The sequence below is a fragment of the Rhinopithecus bieti genome, unplaced genomic scaffold, assembly GCF_001698545.2.
Source record: "Rhinopithecus bieti isolate Rb0 unplaced genomic scaffold, ASM169854v2 scaffold_3067, whole genome shotgun sequence".
Taxonomy (NCBI): domain Eukaryota; kingdom Metazoa; phylum Chordata; class Mammalia; order Primates; family Cercopithecidae; genus Rhinopithecus; species Rhinopithecus bieti.
In genome coordinates, this window is record NW_016804208.1 from 408,588 (window position 1) to 432,684 (window position 24,097).

Here is a 24,097-nt window from a genome sequence, read left to right on the forward strand (position 1 = left end):
AATAAATATTATAAACTTTGAGATGTTTGGAGAAGTTTTTCAGGTGTTAGACATTAAATTAGTTTGCATCATTTGCATTTATCATTCCAGTATAACGTTGAATTTTACTTAAACCCCTCTCGAAAGTAATGTTTCACTTTAAATATTTATTGGCATGAAAATCACTGTCTAGGTTCTAAAACCTGTAGATTGGGTAATGATTTGGCATTTAAGTGAGTAAAATAGATGGATATTGAAGAAAATGAGCTTTCATTTTTTTACCAAGGTCCATATTTGACTGTTTCACATAGTTACTTTAAATGCTTATAAACAGATGCCTAGTCATTTGGTGTATTATCAAATTCTAATAATGTATTTCATTTTATTGGATACTGGTTATTTACCAAAACCAATAGTAGAAAATTATGGTTTTAAATTAATTATGAAGGAAAGTACCACTATATTTAAAGAGTATACCTTAAATTTATTGTATATTTATCCATGAATATTTTATTGGTAACGTGTTTTCTTTTTTATATTATTCTGGATTTGTATATTACTTGGATTAGCGGAAAATGTCTACTCATTTGAAATATTTCTGAAGGGATAAATAGTATGATTATCATCTTACAGGTATGGTAACTGAAATTCAGAGAAATTCAATACCTTGTCCAATCACAAAATGGCCACTTGGCAGAGGTGTGATTTGGGCCCATGTCCCTAAGTCATGTTCTTGCTATTACTATGTCTTATTCAAGCTCCCATTCCATACTGCTTTTTGCATTTTTCCCTCAAGAAATTTTTTAGCAATATTATTGTAGGATTAAAATATTAAATATATTTAAAATACTAAACATCATAATATATGCTCTTCAGAGAAAGCTCAATGAACCTCCTGATTGGTAGATTAATATTTTGCTGTTTTCATTTTTCATTGAGGCAGTCTGTTATATCTTATAAAGGCATCATAGTGGGTTAAAACTAGTTTTTAAATGTGTACCTGCTGGAAATCAGATGCGGGCAATGTTTACTGTTTCTCTACATGAGAAAATATAAGCTTTTAAAAAAAATAATTTGTGACTGTTAGTATCAGAGTTTATACAGCTAATCTTTGATGGCATGCCACTTTAATTCTAAAAGTATGTCTTTTAGCTTCTTTTTAGCTGAAGTGGTTCTGATAATTTCTAGTTATTGTACACTTATTTTTATGTGAAGGGGAAAAGCATACTAACTGCATTTAAGGCTATGAGAGCAGTGGGTGACAGAAGGGGAAGAGAGGAGAGAGAATTTCAATAAAGGAAATGCTGCCAGAATTCAGAAGAGGAAAATAAATAATGTTTAGCAGCCTAGCCAACTATTCTGCTTGGAAGATACATTATTATTATTCCAATTGGCTGATATCTAATAGCGTTGCTAGGGATTTGATGTCAGAACTGTGCCACAGAATTGTTTGCCTAGCCTTTTGGCTAACAAAAAATAGAAATAGTCAGAAGACTTGGCTGCAGGTAGCTTTGAATATTGGTAAATCTTTTCATAATTTATTTTAATCTTTTCCTATAATCAATTTTAAAGTAGTCTGAGTACTTCTGCTATTTGAAAAAATATTGTAGGCTTAATAATAACTTTTCTTAATATCTAGAAGGTCATTTCTTTTGTTCACTGAAGGATGGAAAAAAATTGCTGAAATACACATTTAGCTTTTTAGATTTTTGGAAAGAATAGCCAAGAGTCAAGAATAGCCAAGAATATTGTGGAATTAAAGTTGATATGAGACGAAAATTATTTTTAATGCTAATATAAATGTAATTTGGCTTTTTTGTTCCTGTTTCCTGAGATGCTAGTAGAAATATTATTCCTTAGTAACATTTTTTATGTTTTTTGCTTGAAAAGAATAATGTTAGATATACAGTTTATATTTCTAAAGAAATAAGAATAATCTATTTATTATTCTAACAATTGCCAATTCTGTTTGTCAGTATATCTCTATTACTTTAGTGAGAGATGGAACACAGAAACTTTATAATAAATCTTAATCCTGTCCTACAATACCAGGTTGACTGAGTGTATGTCCTGGTTAAACATGTTTCCATAGTAAGCTATAAATATTAATAGCATTTAACACAGAAAATTTATCAGTTTTTATTTCTCTGTAAGACTGTTACAGTTACTGTGAATTTAAATGGTTAAAACCTGGCAGCAATTTTTTTATTGTCTACTTTTACTTTTACCAAACACTGTAGCACTGCATTAATTGGTGAATGCAGTAAGGAAGTATGTTACTCTGTTCTCTTATTGGATTGCCCAAACTTTTCTAGAATTTTTACTGCTAAAATATGGTCAGGCAGACAAAATGATTTTTCTGGAATACTTCACCCTCAGCTATGAACCTGACAGTCAGATGCTAGTGAAATATGCTCTGTAAGGTAGTTGCATACATATGACTAACAAAATTTAGTGGATAATTCTGAACACTCAATGATAGCCATTAGGGAGGTATAAGTAATTATTTGTTTCACTGTAGATATTAATTGCCATTAGGATGTAATAAGACTGAAAAAAGTACATTTTACCTGAGCACTGAGTTGGGAAGTGGAGGAGTTTTATGTAGAATAAGCGTGTAACTTCTTTTCCTATATTTTGGAATATAATAAGCTAAGGCTCATTCCAAAAAGTGCTCATAACCATACAGATATCATAGGATTTTATTCTAGGATTAAATTAAGATTGTTTATTTTAATGTCAGAGTATTTGCCTTATGAACCTACCCTCAGCATGTGAAGTTGGTTATTTTGTTATTTTGAAAATTCAAATCTGTATGCTTTAAATATCTCAGATGTGATCTAAGCTGTTTCTGTTATTTTTATTTTTTAATTTTGTGATCTATACTGTCTCTAGGTGTTTCTATTCTTGAACAACAGAGAAAAACAAAATCCTTTACCAGTGGGTACAGTGGTTCTCAGTGGGGAGGAGGTTGACTTTCCCCCACACAAAACATTTGGTAATGTCTGGAGACGTTTTTGGTTGTCACAACTAGGAGAGTGCTACTGGCATCTAGTGGGCGGAGGCCAGGGATTCTGCTAAATGTCCTACAATGCACAAGAGAGTCCCCTGCAACAAAGTATTATCCAGCCTAGTGCCAGTAGTGCTGAGGTTGAGAAACTCTTTGGTAAGAGGAAGATCACAAAGAAAACACATATTTTTACTTTTCAGAGTAGTCTCATAAAAACAGAAAAGTAAGTATAAGCTATGGTTTATAAATAAAATTGCTTCAGACTCATTGATAGGAAAATTGTCATTTTATATATAAAATTTTATTTGTAAAACACAGTTTTTAATTTTAAAAAATTGTGAGGAACATTTATTCAGTCATTCAGTACATATTATTGAGTGTACATATTATTGCCCATCGTCTAGGCTCTGAAACAAAGTTACTGTGTTTAAGGAGCTTACGTTCCGATTAGAGAAGACAGTCAATAAACAAATGTGTGGTAAACAATATAAGTATTATGAAGTATAATAAAGCAGGGTACAGGGGTGGATATAGTCAAGGAAGACCTTTCTCATAGGGACACTTGAGCAGAGACCTGGAACTCAAGCAAGTCCCTGTTGACATTCTCAAGGAGCGGTAAGGAGACCAGTGTATCTTGAATGGAGTCAGTTAGGGACAGAGCAATAGGAGGTGATGAATTGAGAGTAGTAAGGGCTGTGATTGGACTGTATGCTTTATTAAGATAGTGGTTGGGACTTTGTAAGCTGTTGGAGGGTTTTGAGCCACTACAGAATCTCATTTACATTTTAGGAAAAAAAAAAACAACCTGATTGCTATGAAAAATAAACTGAGGGACAAGGATAATAGCAAGAAGACCAGCTACCAGGCTGCTAAAATACAGTCCAAACACGAAATGATTATGCTAGTGGTAGAAGCGCTTACAAGTGGTCTATTATCGTTTGAAGAGCTAACAGAATTTGGTGATAATTTGAATGTGGGCTATGAGATAGAATGTGAAACGTCAAGGATATTTCCAAGACTTCACAGCCCAAACAACTGGAAGAATGGAGATACCGATTACTGAGAGGGGGAGCCTGAAGGAAGAATAGGTTCTGGGGAGAAGTTAAAGAGTTTGGTTTTACACATGTTTACTTTGCCTATTTGACTTCCAGGGACAGATGTTAATTAAGCAGCTAGATACAAAAATCTGGATTTCAATGGGGTGGTCTGAGCTAGATAAATAAATTTGGGAGCTTTCAGCATAAAGATGGTATTTAAAGACATGGAAACTGACTGGAGATTTCCTAGCAGTAATTACAAATAGAAAAGAAAAGAGTTCTGAAGACCAAACTCTAGGCACTCTTCAGTTTTTGAAGTTAGAAAGATCAAAGGTACAAGAAAGGTGACTAAGACTGCAGCCAGTGAAACAGGAGTAGAATGGTGGTGAGAGAGGGTCAAGAAAGTTGGTGGTAAATTAAATGAGAATTTATCTTGATGGACTGTGGAATATAAACAAGTAGGGAGTTGAATGTGTTGGGGAAAGTCAATGATACGGTGGTTGGGCCAAAGAATTGGAGCTCCCATTGGGGCTGAGTTGTTAGCACTGATAGTCTACAGGGAGTTAGCTCAAAAGAAAGCATGTGGTATTCATAAGGTGACATACTTGAAATTATAATTTTGAGTTGCACTTCTTAGAAATGATAAGATACAGTATATAGTCTTAGAATTAGAATTGAGATTAGGATAGAAGATAAGATTATAGGAAGAAATGAGCTGAAGGAATTCACAGATCAAGTATTTAATTGTTTGCTAGATCATAAATAGCCAAATCTGACTCTTCTTTTCATTTAGCTTGCATTAAGAGGTGGTGCCCCCCTACTGCTAGTTTTGTAACATTTAAAACTTTTTTAATGATACAGTTCTAAAAGATTACCAGATAGGAGTATAGGAATATTATTAATATTTCATGGGAGGGACCCTCTTCTCCTCTGCTGGTTTATGTGTAAACATAAACATAACTATGTTTATGTACATGTTGCCTGTGTGTTTCTTTGTCTGTGTTTATCGCTGCTATTATACATGTGAAACAATCCTTGTAGATACTGTTCTCTGTCTCTTCACATGTTGAGGGAAGAGACAGTTCTTTGTCCAACTTTCTTTGTTTTCATTCATTCATTTAATAAATATTTGTTGAGTTGGAGCTGATTCTACGTTCCAGAAACTCATCATTGAACAAGACAGGCAAAAGTCCCCATCTTCAAGAAATTTGCATACTGCTAAGGGAGACAAAACAATAAAGAAATACATATATATCAGATGGAGATAAATACTATGAAAAAAATACAGCAAGGAAATAGGGAATACTGGGTTTTTCTGTAGTTTGGTCAAGGAAAAGGTCTCTGATAAGGCAATATTTAAGTAGAAACCTGAAGAAAGTGAGGGGAGTATGCATGTGGTTGTCTGGGGAGTTTTCTGGGAAGAACAAATGCAGCAGTCCTGGTTTGGAAGTTCGCTAGCTATGTCTGAGAAATAGCAAGGAGGTCAGTGTAGTTGAAGATGAGCCAGGAAGAAAGTAGTAAATGAGATCAGAGAGCTGGTCTGACTCTTCCTCTCCTTTTTTCCTGTCTCTCACATCCTTTTCTGTGTCTTATTTCACAAATTTTGTCTGTCTTTTTATAGGCCATTTATAACTAACTTTTATGTTTCATATGTATTTTAAGAGTTTGGTTTTCTAAAATTAAAAGTATTTTTATATTCTATATTTCACCGTCACAACTTTTTGTACCTTTTATATTGTAAAATGTGATACACGTATGAAGGAGTGCATAAAAATAAAAACAGTTAAGTGAATCATCCGGATGTTTCTTTTGGGCAACATTTGGAAGATTTATCCTTTTTGTTACTTTAGATACAGTTTATTTTCATTGTTGTGAATCCTCATAATATTTCATTTTTAATATAAAGCCATTTATTCATTCTGTTGGTGGATATTTACTTTGTTTCAAGTTTTGGGAGATTATAAATAATGCTGTTGTAAGCAGCCTTGTTTATTCCTCCCTCTGTACATGTGCATGTGTTTCACTTGGATATAGAGCTAGAAGTGCTGGTGTTCAAAGGTTAAGTGGTATGTTCTTTTAGATAGTGTTAAACAGTTTTCCAAAATCGTTGTACCGATTTAAACTCCTACCAATAGAGTATATAAATTCTGATTGCCTCATATCCTTACTAATACTCATTTAAGTTTTCTTAACGTTAGGCATTTGGTATGTATGAGCAGTACTTCATTGTTTTAATTTACACTTCTCTGATGACTAATGATACGCAACCTCTTTTCATGTATTTACTGATGATATGACTGGCCTATTTGGCAAAGTGTGCCTATTTAAGTATTTCTCCCATTTGACTTTTTGTTGGTAATTGTAGGGTGTTTTAGATTAGTCCTTTTTTGGTATTTGTTGTAAACATCTTCCACTCTTTGGTTTATCTTTTCACTCTCTTAATGGTATTTTTTGGTAAACAGAGGTTTTAAATTTTAATGTACTCCACCTTATCAACTGTTTCATTTTTGAGTAGTGTTTTTTGGGTTCAATTTATAAAATATTTTTCTATCCTTTCTAAAACCAATGTAATTCTCCCTTATTATCATCTAGGTACTATATTTTTCTGTCTTTCATATTTCTACCTGGAATTGAATTTTGTGATTCTCATGAGATGGAAGTCAGGGTTTCAGTTTTTTCACAGATGAATAGTCAGTTGATTTATCACCATTTATTGAAAAGATAATTTTTTCCCCTCCACTCTATAGTGCCATCTTTCTCATAATCATGATTCATGTGTGTGTATGTGTGTTTCTGTTTCTAGTCTGTTGGAGAGACAATACCACACTGTCATTATAACTATAGTTTTATAAGAAATGTTATTATCTAGTAGAACAGTCGTTTTTAACCTTTTTTTTTTCATTCCCATTTTCCTTCTGTGGAAATTTTCTCTTCCTACCACCCCCATGAATTTAAATACTAAGAAACAAGATTTTGTCAGATAAGATTGACTTGTGTAGGGCCACAAACCATAGTGATGGCTAAGACTGTTTTTCTCCCTCTAAGAACCAGTTTTCTCCCACTTGGGAGCAAAACTTACCCTGTCGAGAATACATGCAGTAGAACTGACTTTCCTACCTTGCTCTGTTTATATGAGTGTCATGGTATTCTTTGTGTTTGTTTTTTCCTATGAAATAAAGAAACAGCTTAGCAATTTCTACAGAGTAAAGCAAAGTAAAAAAATATGTATAAAAACTCCCACCAGTAGAGTACATAGTATGTATGTACATACTATGTATATAGTATGTAATGTGGTTATATATAACCTGGGCAAGTTGAGCTTATCCTGGGAATGAAAGGTTGTTTTTTGCACTAGAAAATCAGTCAGTATATTTTATCACATTAACAGATTAGAAAAAAAATTCAAATGAGCATCTCAGTGTATGAAGACAAAGATAAAATTCAGGATTCATTCAGGTTACACGCTCTTTGTAAACTAGAAGTAGGAGAAGTTTTGTAATCGGATAAATGGTCTTTCTCCCCCAACCCCTTAAAAAAAACCACAAAGTCAACCAACTATAGCATGCTAAGATTAGATGTTAACTTCTTCCCTCCAGGTTGAGGACAAGGCATTGATGCCCACTATCACCATTATTATTATTAAACATAGTACTAGAAATTTAACCAATGCAGTAAGACAAGAGAAAGAAAAGGTACAACTGCTAAATGAAATATAACTGTCATTATGCATAGATGATGTAATTGTGTAAATGATTTATCTATAGTTTTTTTGGGTTTTTAAGAAAGTATAAAAAATGTGACTATGAAACAGTATTTTAAAAAATCTATTTTTATGTGCTCACAAACAAACCTTTAGACAATGAAATTAATAGCAAATGCCATTTATAATAGAATCAAAAACTGGGAAATTACTGAATTAAATCTGACAAAGTGCAAGGCCTTTAGGAGAAACTTGGCGAAAGATAATGGAGAGAATATATCATATGTGAATATATGCCTGAGTATGTGTTGTAACTTGAAAATCTAATTTTAAAATTTTTATGCAAATACAAATCATCTAGAATAATCAAGACATTCTTGCAAAAGAATAAGATGGGATGACATGGCCTACCAGATATTGAGACTTATTACAAAGCCATAATAACTAAGACATTTGTCACTGTTAACAGGGATAAACAAACCAAGGGAACAGAGTAGAGAGCCCGTGTATGTATGGATACTTCATCTCAGGTCACTGAAGAAATGATAGCTTTTTAGTCATTCTGGAACAGTTGAATATTCATATTCGAAAAGTAAATTCAGATTCTTATCTTTCATTGTGCACAAAAAATTTAAATAATAATGCTATGTGAATTAATGACCTAATGTGAAAGGCAAAACTTACAAAGCTTTTAAAAGGCTTTACAAGATAATATAGGAGAATGCCATTTTACTTTAGCATCAGGAAAGATTTATTAAATAGGATATAAAAGTACTAAAGGAAAGGATTGATACATTGGACTACTTAAAATTAAGACTTGAGTTTATGAAAAGATGCCATCAAGAGGGTGAATAGGATAGTTTCAGAGCAGAAGATATTCGAAATATGCAACTGAAACATAGCAATATCCAAAATGTATGAAGAAGGAGTTAGTAACCTCTACCTTTAGGGTAGGGTAGGGGTGAGGGAGAGCCAGCAATGGGGAAGGAATACACAGGAGGCTATACTTGGTTTCAGATGTTCTAATTCTTGAGAGGATACTGTTACTCTTCTTCTTCTTCTCTTTGAGACAGAGTCTCACTCTTGCTGCCTAGGCTAGGGTGCAGTGGCACGATCTCGGCTCACTGCAACCTCCACTTCCCAGGTTCACGTGATCCTCCTGCCTCAGCCCCTCTAGTAGCTGGAATTATAAGCATGCACCACCATGCCCTGCTAATTTTTGTATTTTTTTTTTTTTTTTTAGTGGAGATGGGGTTTTGCCATGTTGGCCAGGCTAGTCTTGAACTCCTGACCTCAGGTGATCCACCCGCCTTGGCCTCCCAAAGTGCTGGGATTACAGGCGTGAGCCACAGTGCCTGGCCCAGTGTTACTGTTCTTTAAACTGAACACATGTTTTATGAATTTATCTGTATATGAGCACATTTCTTAACAAAATGGAAGAAATGTAAACAATAAAGAAATACATTTATTGATTATATTAGTTTGCTAGGTCTGCCTTAAGAAAATAAAACAAACTGGGTGGCTTACACAACAGAAAATCATTTTCTCACATTCTGGAGGCTACAACTCCAAGATCAGGATGTCAGCAGGTTTGTTTTCTCCTGGCGCCTCTGTCTTTGGCTTGCAGATAACCACCTTCTCTCTGTCCTCACATGGTCTTTCCTCTGGGAACATCTATGGTGTCTCTCAGTGTGTCCAAATTTCCTCCTCTTATAAGGACACCAGTCAGATTAGATTAGTGCCCACCCTAAGGGCCTCATTTTATTTTAGTCACTGCTTTAAAGGCCTTGTCTCCAACTACAGTCACATTCTAAGGTACAGGGGTTAGGGCTTCAACATATGAATTTTGGGGCACACAGTTGAGTCCATAACACTGATTATGTAGTAAAGATCTGGGATAGCAAATGGGTTCCTGTGATTTGGATAAAATTTTAAGCCAATTTTGGATTCAAAAGTGTTACATCTAAAAAAATCTAAGACAGAAGTAAAGATGTACTCTAGAGAACAGTGTTAAGTGACTCAAAATATGGATTTAGTGCTGATGATGTTAATTATGCATGTGTGAACTTGGAATACAGTTGTTTTTTTGAAAATGTAAAAGTGATAAAAAGCAATTTCTAGATTAAAGTTTTTTTACTACTGTATTTTACATAAATACTTTAAATATAAATGTATAACCAAATGAATAAATGTAATATTATAAGTGGATCATTTAGTCTCATCTCCATCCTTGACATTTATAAATTGTAGTTGGCCAAAAATTATTTTAAAATCTTTTCACTGGGAGAAGAGTGGATGGATTTTATTTGGTCATAGATGGTAATTTTAGTACAGTAAGCTCTGCTATAATGCAATATGTGCATTCCTAAAAATCACTTCACTCTGTAAAACCATGCATTAAAACCACAGGGCTTACCACTCCGAAACTTTGTCTGTGACACTTAAAAGGATAGGAACCTAATAAAAACCACAGCACTCTTTTATAAATGTTAAATGATTAAGAAATACATAAATACTATGATAAACATGGCACTTTACCTTGAAGAAGACCTGAAGTTTTCTTATGGAAGTGAGCATCAGGAGGGTTGCAGAATGTGAATTATTGTGAAGTGATGGAAGGAGGGTCTGTGAAATTGGAGGGAAGGTTGTAATACTAGATGCGGGTGGGTGTGGCTCATAGCATGGAAGATAAACTGAGGTGGCTGGTAGATGTTTGACAGGTGAGTGTGTTTTGTGTATTCCTACGTATTTTAGTTCATCTTGGTACAATTTTTTGTGTTCATCTAGGATTTTTTCACAGATAAAATTATGCATAAGAATGATTGCTGTGGTCAAACTTATTTAATGTATCAATTATGTTAGAACAAATTTGTGTTTTTAAATAGCATTAATGCAGATTTTAATTTTTTGTATCTTCCACAGGCCCATCATTTTGGTTTTATATGTTTCATAGGGATTCTATATTGGGTTCTTTTTACTGAAGTTTTAAAATGAGTGCCTAATATTTACCTGCTACATAATGTTTTAAGTGTCTTGCTGAATTCTAAGTTTTTCCAGGCTAATGAATAAGTAATGTGGATGTGGAACCCGATTTTTGCCTTAGTCTGGTGGTGACTCAATATAATACACACAGAAAAGTATCAGTTCTTTCATTTCAAGCAAGCATACTATCTCTGGTGGCCTTCCTATTTTTGAAGTTGCTATTAGGATACCTTAATCCCTAACATGAATCAGTATAAAAGAAAGCATGTGGGTGGTTGTGTTTGGGTGTCCTTCCCATCCACTTGGTGCTTTTACTTTCTGTGGTTGCTTTATTCCACAGCTTAGCAACAGCAGATTTCCAGGAGAAGTCTGAGTTCTTCAACTCTCTCTCCTTCCTCTGGTCTGGTTGGTTGGGTAACAGTGAGGGTAAATGAAATGCTTCTTGTTTTTCTGTCTTCCTACCACAGTATCTTTGGTTTACTTTTAGAACACTCATTTTCAATCTCTGAGCCAGAAGACCTGCCTTTAAATCACAGCATTTCAATTCCTCCCTCCTATCTAGGCATTCCTTTGTGTTTCTACCATACTCTGCATGCATCCCTGTTATAGAATATATCACATTGTTTTGGAATTTTCCAAAGTTGGGCTCTCTTTCTAAATAAACTGTACTTCTTGAGTGCATGGACCATATTTTCATCATTTATACATTTCTATTATGTAACACAGTGCTTGGCAATGGTGGTTGGGTGACTGGATGGAAGAGTGAATGAAGTAGGCTTGAAGAGAGCTGTTCTTAAATGATCCTATTATATATGATTTCCCTTCATTTTGACCGTGTTAATGATTTCTAGATATCTTGGTCACTTGAACTTTAATATGAATTATGCTGTGTATTCAAACTTTTAGCAGAAAATAATAACATTCCTTTTGTAAACCAAAGATTGTACAACCATCTGTGTTTTGTTTTGTTTTAGGTTTCTTTTCTTTTCTTTTCTTTTTTTTTTTTTTTGCCCAAAATAGATTCAAAAAGCAAACAAGGCTAACTGGCACCTAAGATTGAGGAGTTTTGATACAGTAGAGTAGTAAACTCCTATATTTTCCAGCTTGCTATTATTGTAAATTAAAATACCTATTTTTGAAATTTTAAAATATTTATACATTGATTTAAATAGAACAAGTATAAAAGAGGGAGAGGAGTTCTATTAAGATAATAAGGAAGATGTGTTATGGCTCAAGTCTTGATTATTATTGCAACTGTAAGCAATATAAGCAACTCTGAATTGTTTTTAAGACTTTCTTTTTCTTTATAGGACCTCTTTGTTGTTAGACACGAATTGGCCATAATGAGACTAGCTGCCTTTATGGGCATTACTATGTTAGTCGGAATAACTGGACTCTTTTACACTCAACTAATTGGCATCATCACAGTAAGTATATTTTTAATGTAAAGTAACATTTATGAATATATTACCTAATTATGAATGTAATTCTGAAAAGTTATAGAAAGTTTAGAAATTAAAGGAGAAAATTAACAATACTTTTTAGTACTTTCATATGCCTATGTAATTTTAAAGTAGTTATAATCAAGTACAAAGTACATACAATTCTGTATCCTGTTTTGAAAGCTAACAAATATAGTGTTTTTATATGAGTATAGACATCATGTTTGTAGTTTTTTATTGATACACAGTATCTTACGTATTTATGGGGTACATATGAGTATTTGTTACATGCATGTAATATATAATGATCAAATCAGAGTATTTGGGGTCTCCATCAACTTGAGTATTTATCATTTCTATATGTTAGGAACATTTCAAGTCCTCTCTGCTAGTTACTTTAAAATATACATCGTTGCTGACTGTAGTCACCCTCCTGTGCTACTGAGCATTATAACTTATTTCTTCTAACTGTATGTTTATAACCATTAACCACACTCTCTTCATTCCCTGCTCCACCCATGCACCCTTTCCAGCCTGTTGAATCTCTCATTCAATTCTTGACCTCCATGAGATCAACTCCTTTGGCTACCACATATGAGTGAGAAAATATGGTGTTTGTCTTTCTGTGCCTGGTTTGTTTCACTTAACATAATGACCTCCAGTTCCATCCATGTTGCTGCAAATGACAGAATTTCATTCTTTTTATGGCTGATAGTATTATTCCACTGTGTATATATACCAAAATTTTAAAATTCATTCGTCTGTTGATAGACACTTAGGTTGATTTCGTATCCTTGCTCTCATGAATAGTGCTGTGATAAACATGCAACTGCAGGTATCCCTTTGATATACTGATGTTTTTTCCTTTGGATGAATACCCAGTAATGGATTGCTGGATCTTATGGTAGTTCTATTTTTAGTTTTTTTGAGAATTCTCAGTATTGTTTTCCTTAGTGATTACACTAATTTACATTCCCACCAACAGTGTACAAGAGTTCCCTTTTCTCTGCATGTTTGCTAGCATCTGCTACTTTTTGTCCTTTTAATAAAGGCCGTTCTAACTTAGGTAAGATGATACCTTATTGTGGTTTTGACTTGCATTTCTCTGTTGATTAATGATGGTGAGTACTTTTCATATACCTGTTGGCTATTTGTATATCTTCTTTTGAGATACGTGTCTTCGTGTCCTTTCCTCACTTTTTAATGGTACCGTTTTTTATTGTTGAGTTGAGTTCCTGGTATATTCTGGATACTGTCCCTTGTCAAGCAGGTAATTCAAGTGTTTTCTCTCATTCTACAGGTTGTCTCTTCACTCTGTTGATTGTTTGCTCTACAGCTTTTTAATTTAATAGAGTCTCATTTGTCTGTATTTGTTATCTGCACTTTTTGAGATCTTAGCCATAAAATTTTCATCTAGACCAATGTCCCGAAATATTTTTCCTAGGTTTTCTTCTGGTAGTTTCACAATTGTAGGTTTGATGTTTAAGTCTTTAATACATCTTGAGTTGGTTTCTGTATATGGTGAGAGATGGGGTCCAGTTTCATTCTTCATTCTTAGGCATATGGAGATCCAATTTTCCCAGCACTTCCCATTTATTCAAAAGATTGTTCTTTTCCCAATGTATATTCTTGATGCCTTTGTCAAAAATCAGCTGACTGTAAATATGTGAATTTGTTTCTGGATTCTCTATTCTGTTCCCTTGGTCTATGTGTCTATGTATCTGCTTTTATACCAATACTATGCTGTTTTGGTTACTATAGCCTCATAATATATTTTGAAGTCAGGTAATGTGATGCTTTCAGCACTGTCCTTTTTGCTTAGGGTTGCTTTGACTCTTCGGGCCCTTTTTTGACTTCATACAAAGTTTAGGATTGTTTCTCTAATTATGTGAAAAATGATGTTGGTATTTTGATAGTGATTACATCAAATCTGTAGATTGCTTTGGGCAGTATGGTCATTTAACAGTAATAATTCTTCTGATCCATGATCATGGGATAGCTTTCCTTTGCCTCCTCCTTTAATTTCTTTCTTTAGTGCTTTGCAGTTTTCCTTATAGAGCTCTTTCACCTCCTTGGTTAAATTTCTTACAGTGTTGTTGTTGGAGCTATTGTAAATGGAATTGTTTTTTATTTCTTTCTCTGCTAGTTCATTATTGGTGTATCGAAACACTACTGATTTACTGATTCTTGTATGCTGATTTTGTATCCTGTGACTTTACTGAATTTATTTATCAGATTGAAGAGTTTTTTGGTAGAGCCTTTAGGTTTTTCTTGATACAAGATAATATCAACAACACAAAAGGCCATAGATGGCCTTTATTATGTTGTATGTTTCTTCTGTGCTTAGTTTGTTGAGCGTTCCAGTTCCTTCCTCTTCAATTTTTTGAAATAGTTTGAGGAGAATTGGTGTTAGTTCTACTTAATTTAACATTTGGTGGAATTTGTGAAGTTGTCTGGGTCCTGGACTTTTATTTGTTGGGAGACTTTATTACTACTTTGATATTATTACTTTTTATTGGTTTGTTCAAGTTTTCTGTTTCTACCCAATTCAATCTTGGTAGGTTTTATGTGTCTAGGAATTTATCATTTACTCTAGGTTTTTCAGTTTGTTGGTATATATTTGTTCTTAATAATCTTTGATAGTCTTTGTATTTCAGTGGTATCAGCTGTAATGTCTCCTTTTTCATTTCTGATTTTATTGACTTGGGTCTTCTCTCTTCTTAGTTAGTCTTGAAAGTGATTTATTTACTTGTTTATCTTTTCAAAATACCAACTTTTTGTCTTATTGCCTCTTTGCTTATTTTTTTAGTCTCTTTTTCTTTTACATCTGATCTGGTCTTTATTATTTCTTTCCTTCTACTAATTTTGGGTTTCGTTTGTTCTTGCTTTTCTGGTTGCTTGAGGTGCATCATTAGACTGTGTTTGCTTGAAATCTTTCTACTGTTTTCATATAGGCATTTATTACTGTAAATTTCCCTCCTAGCACTGCTTTTGTTTTAGTCCATAGGTTTTGATATGTTTTGTTTTCATTTTTATGTGTTTCAAGAAAGTGATTTCCTACTTAGTTTCTTTCTTAGCCCAGTGGTTGTTGCTTAAATTCCATGTATTTGTATAGTTTCTAAAGTTCCTCTAGTTATTGATTTTTAGTTGTATTCCATTGTGGTCTGAGAAGATACTTGATACAATTTAGATTTTTTTCATGTTTCTTGAGACTTGTTTTGTGTCCTAACCTATGGTCTATCTTGGAAGTGTTCCATTTGCTGATAAGAACAATGTGTATTCTGTAGCTGTTGGATGAAATGTTTTGTAAATATCTGTTAGGTCCAGTTGGTCTAGAGAGCAGTTTAAATCCGATGTTTCTTTGTTAATGATTTTACTAGATCTGTCTCATGCTGAGAATCCTGTGTCCATGTCCTCAACTATTATTGTATTAGAGTCTATCTTTCCCTCTAAATCTAATACTTGGTTTATATATCTGGGTGCTCTGGTGTTGGGTGCATATGTATTTAGAGTTGTTATATCTACTTGCTGAATTGATCTCACTATCATATAATGGCCTGCTTTGTAACTTTTTACTATTTTTGACTTAAAGTCTGTATATCTGATATAAGTATAGCTAGCTATTCCAGCTTACTTTTGGTTTCCGTGTGCTTGGAATATCTTTTTCTGTCTTTCTACTTTCAGTCTATATGTGTCTTTATAGGTGAGATGAGTGTCTTGTAGGCAGCATATCGTTATGTCATGTTTGTTTGTTTTTTTAGTCCATTCAGAAAGTCTGTATGTTTTAAATGTGGAGTTTAATCCATTTACATTAAAGAGTATTATTGATATGTGAGGGCTTACTCCTGTCATTTTATTAATTGATTTCTGATGTTTTGTATATTGTTTGTACCTTTCTTTCTCTTTTATTGTTTATCATTGTGGTTTGGTGGTTTTCTGTAATGGTAACATTAGAGTTCTTCCTCTTCCTTATTTGTGTGTTTGCTCTACCAGTGGGTTTTAAATTAATTTTTTATAAAAAAAAATTGAAACAGTCTTACTCTGTTGCCTAGGCTAGAGTGCAGTGTTGTGATCTTGGCTCACTGCAGCCTGTACCTCCCGGGTTCAAGCAATTCTTGTGCCTCAACCTCCCAAGAGTGGGTTTTATACTTTCATGTGTTTTTATGATGGTAGCTATCATCCTTTTGTTTCTAAGTGTAGGACTCTCTTAAGCATTTCTTATAGGACCAGTCTAGTGATGATAAAGTCCCTCAGCTTTTGCTTGTTATCTCCTGCCTTTTTCCTTTATTTATGAAGGATAATTTTGCTGGAAATAGTATTTTTGTCTGAAAGTGTTTTCTTTCTGCACTTTGAATGTATTATGCCATTTTCTCCTGACCTATAAAGTTTCTGTGGAGAAATCCACTGTTAGTCTGATGGAGATTCCCTTATATGGGACTTGATGCTTTTTTCTTGCTGTTTTTATAATTCTCTTTGTCTTTGACTTTTGATAGTTTAATTATGGTGTGCCAGAGAAGATCTTTTTGCATTATGTCTGTTTGGGGATCCCTGAGCTTCCTGTACTTAGGTGTCTAGATCACTTGCTAGACTTGAGAAGTTTTCAGCTGTTATATCCTTAAGTAGGTTTTGTAGGCTTTTTGTTTTCTCTTTGTCTTCTGGGAGATTACACATTAAAGTATTTGGTCACTTTATGGTGTTCAATCTGTCACATAGGTTTTGTTCATTTTTTAAATGCTTTTTTCTCTATTTTTGTCAGACTGGGTTATTTGAAAATACCTGTCTTCAAGTAATGAAATTCTTCCTTCTCCTTGATCTAGTCTATTATTGAAACTTTGAAATATATTTTGTATTTCATTTAATGAATTCTTCCGTTTGTTTGGTTCTTTTTTATTTATATTTGTTTAGTAAATTCCTCATTCAGATCTGGAATTATTTTTCTAATTGCTTCATATTTGCTGTATTCTCTTTATCTCAATTAGCTTCTTTAATATTATTTTGAATTATTTTTCTGGGATTTCATATATCTTTTTGATTATAATGTTTTACTGGAGAATTATTGTATTTCTTTGGAGTGCCATATTTCCTTGCTTTTTTATGTTTCTTGGGTCCTTATGTTGATATCTGTGATATGTTATGTAGAAGAAACAACAGATGTTTCTTCTAATATTTTTGCTTTTGTAGGAGAGGACTTTTTCCTGGAGATGTATCTGTTGTGTTGGTTGGTTGGGGCCCTTTGGTTTTGATTCTGGGAATGTGCAGTATTATAGTTGCTGTATGATTTGTTTGGCTGTAAGCAGCATCAGTGGTATCTATGATTTCCTCAGTGGCTTAGGGTATGTTTGTTAGTGGATGCTGTGATGAAATTTTGCTAGGGACTGGGTTGTCAGGTGGGCTTGTCCTTGGTCCTTAGTGGTGGCAGCAGCGAGTGGGCCTGTCTGTGGGCACCAGGGTGGCTTTGGCACTGCTGTTAGCAGGTCCACACAGACCAATTCTTAGGCCTCCAGGTGGCTTGTTCAGGTGCGGATAGTGGCAGCAATGTGCCAGGCAGGTGGACAGGTTCTTGGGTCCTGGGAAATGGGCATGTCGTGGGTGATGGCAGTAGTATTGGTAGAACAAACCTCTAGCTCCCAAGTGGTTTGCATAGGTGTTGACAGTATCAGCGATGGGCTGGGTGGGCCAGCCCTCAGACCCACAGGTGGCATGTGTGGGTGCCAGCTATGGTTGTTGTAGTAGGCAGGGGCTGGGTGAGGACTGACCTCTGGCCCCCAGAGAGGAAAGTGTTCAGATGCTGACAATGTAGACGGGCTGTAGATGGTATCAGCGCTCTGACAGTGTGGCTCAGGTACTGGAGTTTGGATATGGGCAGACCTAGCGCTCAGCTACTGGAGTTTGGGGTTGGGAGACGCTAGCCTCAGGTCCCCTGATGGTACATTCACCCACTGGCTATGGTAGGCATTGGTGGGGTGATCTCCAGGCCCAAGGCAAAATGTCTGGGTGGGAGTGGCATCCATTGCAGCCGTGCTACTGGGGAGGACGGGATTGCTTTCAGTGGCTGCAGCTGTATGCAATGGGCTGGGGATTGCCCACTTTGCTTGCACGTCAGCTTGGCAGTGCTAGCGCACAACAGCTGCTGTGGGTGGGGGGTTTGTCCTTGGGGCATGTGAAAATGCACCCTGGATTTGCTGCTGGGGTCAGCAGGGTCTTTGCCAATGGTTTGTGCTTCAGCCTTGGTGGTGGCAGCCAATGGCAGCAGTGGCTGTGGGCAGGGAATATCAGTGAGGCTCCAGAAATGTGGAGATGCAGGGGCTGTTGGGCTCACTGGCAGGATACAGTCTGGTGGGGGCTGGACTCTTAATATGGTGCCTTCCTGGAACTGCTTAGGGCTCGAAGGCTGTGTGGGACCCAGCATGATCTTCCTCTCTGGGGCGGTGCCTTCATGTATTCTCCAGGCAGCTCCTGTTAGTCTTGAGACTTGAGAGGGTCTAGGGGCTTTCCTCTCGCTAGGATGCAGGAGTCCGCAGTGGGAATGTTGGCCATTGGGGGTCACTGACTTACCCTTTTCCTGCACTGGGGAGCCTCTGCATGCCTCCAGCCAGTTTTGGCTAACCAGGCCGCCTTGCTTTCCTCTCAGTCCTTGCTTTAGGATGGTGTTTCCAGTCACTTCTCTGTTGAATTCCAGTGTTCTCTTAGATGATATATTTTATGTGTGATTATCTACTCACTATTTTGGTTCTTCTTTGTGGAGGAGGTGAGTACCAGTTGTTTCTAGTCAGCTATCTTGAAGCCCACCTACAGGTTTTTGTGTGGACATACATTTTCATTCCTCTGGGGTATGTAGAAGTGGAATTGCTGAGTCTAATGGAAGCTACATTTAACTTTTAAAGAACTGCTACTATTTTCTAAAGTTGCTGCATGATTTTGCATTCCCACTAGCAGTATTTGAGGGTTCTGATTCCTCTACAGCCTTGGTGACAATTGTTATTACCTGCCTTTTAAAAAATGGTTGCCATCCTAGTGGTTTTGAAGTAGTACCTCATCATGGTTTTAATTTGGATTTCCCTGATTAACCAATGAGATTGAGTACCTTTTCACATGCTTATTGTCCATTTATGTATCTTTGGAGAAATCCTTTGATCATGTTTTAATTGGGTTGCCGTTTTACTGTTGAGTTAGAAAAGCTGTTTATATGTTCTAGATATAAGTCCTTTTTCAGATATATTATTTACAAATATGTGATTTGCAAATATTCTCACATTCTCTTAATTACGTTTTCACTTTATTAACAGTGTCTTTTGAAGCACAGAAGTTTGTACTTTTTATTGTTTCAATTTATCTATTTTTTTTCTTTGGTAGTATATGCTTTTTGTGTCTTACCTAAGATACAATTGCCCAATCCAAGGTCAACAAAAATCCCTCCTGTATTTTCTTCTAAGGGTTTTATTATTTTAGCCTTTACATTTAGTACTACGATTCATTCTAAGTTAATTTTTGTAGATCGTGTGAAGTAGGGGTCCATCTTCATTCTTTTACATGTAGATATCTAGTTGTCCCAGCACCATTTCTTGCAAAGACAATTCTTTCCACCATTGAATAGTCTTGACACCTTTGTTGAAAATTAATTGGATATTTTCTGGACTCTTAACTCTATTTTATTTATATGTCTATCTTTATGACATAGAGATACCTTTATGCCAGTAGCACACTTTCTTACTGTTGCTTGATAGTAGTTTTGATACATTTTTCATACGTTTTTACTGAATATATTCTGATAAACACTTAATTTCTTATCCACAGTATATATGCTATACAGGCATACTTGTATTGTGCTTTGTAAATAGTGTTTTTTTGTTTTGTTTTGTTTTAACTAGTTGAAGGTTTGCGGCAACGGTGCATTGAGTGTGTCTTTCAGTACAATATTCCCACCAGTGTGTGTTTACCTGTTGTTTCTGTGCCATAGTTTGGTAATTCTCATAATATTTCAAACATGTTCATGGTTATTATATCTGTTATGATGATCTGTGATTGGCGATTGTTGATGTTACTATTATAATTATTTTGGGGCACCACAAATTGCGCCCATATAAATGGCAAACTTAATTGGTAAATGTTGTGTGTGTTCTGACTGCTGCATTCACTGGCCATTCCTCTGTCTCTTTTCTTTGGGCCTTGCTATTCCCTAAGATACAATAATATTGAAATTAGGCCAAATAATAACCCTATGGTGGCCTCTAAGTATTTAAGTGAAAAGAAGAGTTGCATGCCTCTCACTTCAAATCAACAGCTACAAATGATTAAAACTAATGAGAAAGACGTGTTAAAAGCTGAGATAGGCCAAAAACTAGACCCCTTGTGCCAAATTGCCAAGTTATGAATGCAAAGGAAAAGTTTTCAAAGGAAATTTAAAATGCTGCTTCAGAGAACGTACAAATGATAAGAAACTGAAGCAACTTTATTGTTGATGTGGAGAAAGTTTTGGTGGTTTGAGTAGAAGATCACACAAGTCACAACATTCCATTAAACCAAGCCTAATCCAGAGCAAGGCCCTCACTCTTCAATTTTATGAAGCCTGGGAGAGGTGAGGAAACTGCAGAAGAAAAGTTGGAAACTAGCAGAAGTTTGTTCTTAAGGCTTAAGGAAAGAAGGCATTTCCATAACATAAAACATGCAAGGTGAAGTGGCAAGTGCTGATGTAGAAGTTGCAACAAATTATCCAGATGATCTAAGATGATTAATGAAGGTGGCTACACAAAACAACAGATGTTCAGTGTACACAAAACAGCCTTCTATTGGAAGAAGATGCAATGTAGAACTTTTGTAGCTACAGAGGAAAAGTCAATGCCTGGCTTCAAGGCTTCAAAGGACAGGACAGGCTGACTCTCTTGTTAGGGTTAAATGCAGCTGGTGGCTGTAAGTTGAAGCCAGTGCTCATTTGCCATCCCCAAAATCCTGGACTCTTAAGAATTATGCTGCATCTACTCTGCCTTTGCCCTAGAAATAGAAAAACAAAGCCTAAGTGACAGCCACATCTGTTTACAGCATGGTTTGCTGAATATTTTAAGCCCACTATTGAGATCTACTGCTCAGAAAAAAAGTTCCTTTCATAATATTACTGCTCATTGACAATGCATCAAGTCACTCAAGAGCTCTGATGAAGATATACAAGGAGATTAATGTTGTTTTCATGGCTGCTACATCCGTTCTGCATGCCATGGATCAGGAGTAGTAATTTCAACTTTTAAGTCTTACCGTTTAAGAAACACGTTTGATGGGCTATAGCTGCTCTAGATAGTGATTCCTGTGATGGATCTGGAGAAGGTATATTGAAAACCTTCTGGAAAAGATTTACCATTTTAGATGCCATTAAGAACATTTGTGATTCATGGGAGGGGAACAAAAGAGCCATATGAACAGGAGTTTGGAAGAAGTTGATTCTAAACTTCATGGTTAACTTTGAAGGGTTCAAGACTTCAGTGGAGGGGGTAACTAAAGATGTGCTAGAAATAACAAGAGAAATAAGAAGTGGAAGATGTGACTGAATTGCTACAATCTCATGATCAGTATTGAATGAATGAGAAGTTGCTTCTTAGGGATGAGCCTGAAAAGTGGTGTTTTGAGATGGAGTTTACTCCTAGTGAAGATACTGTGGACATTATTGAAATGACAATAAAGGATTTAGAAGAATATACAGACTTAGCTGGTAAAGCAGTGGCAGTGTTTGAGAGGATTGACTCCAAATTTTTGAACGAAGTCCTACTGTGGGTAAAGTGCTGTCAAATAGCATCACATGCTACAGAGAAATCTTTCATGGAAGGAAGAGTCAGCCTATGCAGCAGACTTTATTGGTTTTTTGTTTGTTTTGGGACGGAGTCTCACTCTGTCACCAGGCTGGAGTGCAGTGGCATGATCTCAGCTCACTGCAACCTCTGCCTCTCGGGTTTAGTCCCAAGTAGCTGGGACTACAGGTGTGCACCACCACACCAGCTAATTTTTGTATTTTTAGTACAGATGGCCAGGATGATCTCGATCGCTTGACCTTGTGATCTGCCTGCCTCGGCCTCCCAAAGTCCTGGGATTATAGGTGTGAGCCACTGGTTTATTGTTTTGATTGTGACAGCCACCCCAGCCTTCAGCAGCCACAATCCTGGCCAATCAGAAGCTATCAACTTGGAGGCAAGACCCCCTATCAGCAAAAATATTACATCTCCCTGAAGATTCAAATGATCATTAGCATTTTTTAGCAATAAAGTATTTTTAATTTAAGGCAGGTATGTAGATTGTGTTTTAGACATAATGCTGTTGTATACCTAATAGAGCATAGCATAAACATAACTTTTATATGCAGTGAGAAACCGAAAAATTTTTGTTACTGGCTTTATTGCAATACTGGCTTCATTGTTTAGAACCAAACTTGCAATATCTTCAAGGTATTTCTGTAAGTTATTTATGGTTTTTGTATATCAGGTTTGATTCTGACTCTGTTCTCTTCTATCAACATGTCAAATTATAAGGGAATTTTTTTTTTCTGTAGTGTTGAACAACATTACTTTTTATTAAGGTAGAGAGATTCAGTTATGATGTGATATTTCTAAAAGTCAGTAGAAACCACATTTGTTAAATAATGCTTATTCCAAAAGTTTCATCTCTTTCTGCATATACGTAGTACCCTCTCAGAGCACTGTACCAGACAGTGCTGTTATCTATAGCAATTATACCTCTGTGAAACATTCATAAAAGAATGATGAAGAAAGAAAGCAAGAGAGAGGATATATTGTATTTGTTATCCTAACCCTTAGTCACTTTACTTTCTCTTGAATACAAGTACTTTTAAGAATTACAATAAATTTTTAAATCTCTTTGGCTGGGATTTCATAGTGAACCTCAAGCATTATCCTTTTAGCATTTAAAAAAAAATTTAAAAGGATTTCCAGAATATACTCCTCCTCACATTGATTTAAGATTCTTTGAGGCTTGATTATTTAAAAGTCTAATGCATTCAGTGTTTAATTTTAAATCTAATGAATTATTAGCACTTAAATATGATTTAATATTTTAATTAAGTTAAAATATAGATTATGCTTACTTTATAAAATAAGTTTGCTGTTTTGTGATAAAATTAAGATGACAAGAAATTTTACATCTGCACATGTTTTTGTCATAATTTGAATCCATGGATCTCTCTTTACAGTGTTAAGTGATGAATTTGTTAGGTAGCATAAGAAAGAAGTGGGAGAAAGAATCACAGTAAACTTAATCCTTCCATTGCAGTCTTACTTTTTCCCCTACTCTTGAACCCTACAGATCCTAGAGGCATTTTGGGAAACTACTGATGTGGATATCATTTCATTACATACACTATTTTATTGCATAGCTTGAATATAGACCTATTAGATGTCAAACAAGCAAAATAAGTGCTGTCTCTTTGGGGTTTAGCTTGAGGTTTCAGGGAAGTGGCGTATCAGTTTTCAGTAATTTTTTACCATTATTCATTTTTGCTTGGAATAAATAAATCATTTATTTCATGTATAGGAAGAAAATCTCATCTTCCTATTGATAGTGGAAGGTAACAGGATAATCATAGCAGTGATAATCTGATGTCATTTTAGACCTAGCAAGAGTAGATTATCTGTGACCCAGATAAAATAATTAGAAATTATTTTAACTTAAAATAGTGGATTTCTAATCTCATTTTCAAGGTTAAAAGATTTCAACACAACCAGATGTTTCTGTTAAATAGACTAATCTGAAGCCCAATTCAAAAGGATTACCTCTGATTATTTTTCGATTTAATTTTAAACAGGATTCAAATTTACATGTTTGTGCATTTTTACTACAACTTATATTGAAATAAAAATGTTTTCAAATCGATCTACTTCTAAGGGAAACAGGTTAGTCAAATCATTGTTTAGACTTCAGACTGTTTAGCCTGTTTTTTTTTTTTTTTTTTTTT

The 24,097-nt window shown here is 35.2% G+C and overlaps 1 protein-coding gene across 2 annotated transcripts in view; it reads left to right on the forward strand.

Annotated features, from left to right (window-relative positions):
- ZDHHC21 (zDHHC palmitoyltransferase 21) overlaps positions 1-24,097 on the forward strand; it is a 74,681-nt gene that overhangs the window by 32,864 nt on the left and 17,720 nt on the right. For both annotated transcript variants that reach the window (XM_017867180.1, XM_017867179.1), the window contains one exon: positions 12,019-12,135. In XM_017867180.1, coding sequence (XP_017722669.1) covers positions 12,019-12,135 — 117 coding nt within the window. The remainder of the gene's footprint in view (positions 1-12,018; positions 12,136-24,097) is intronic.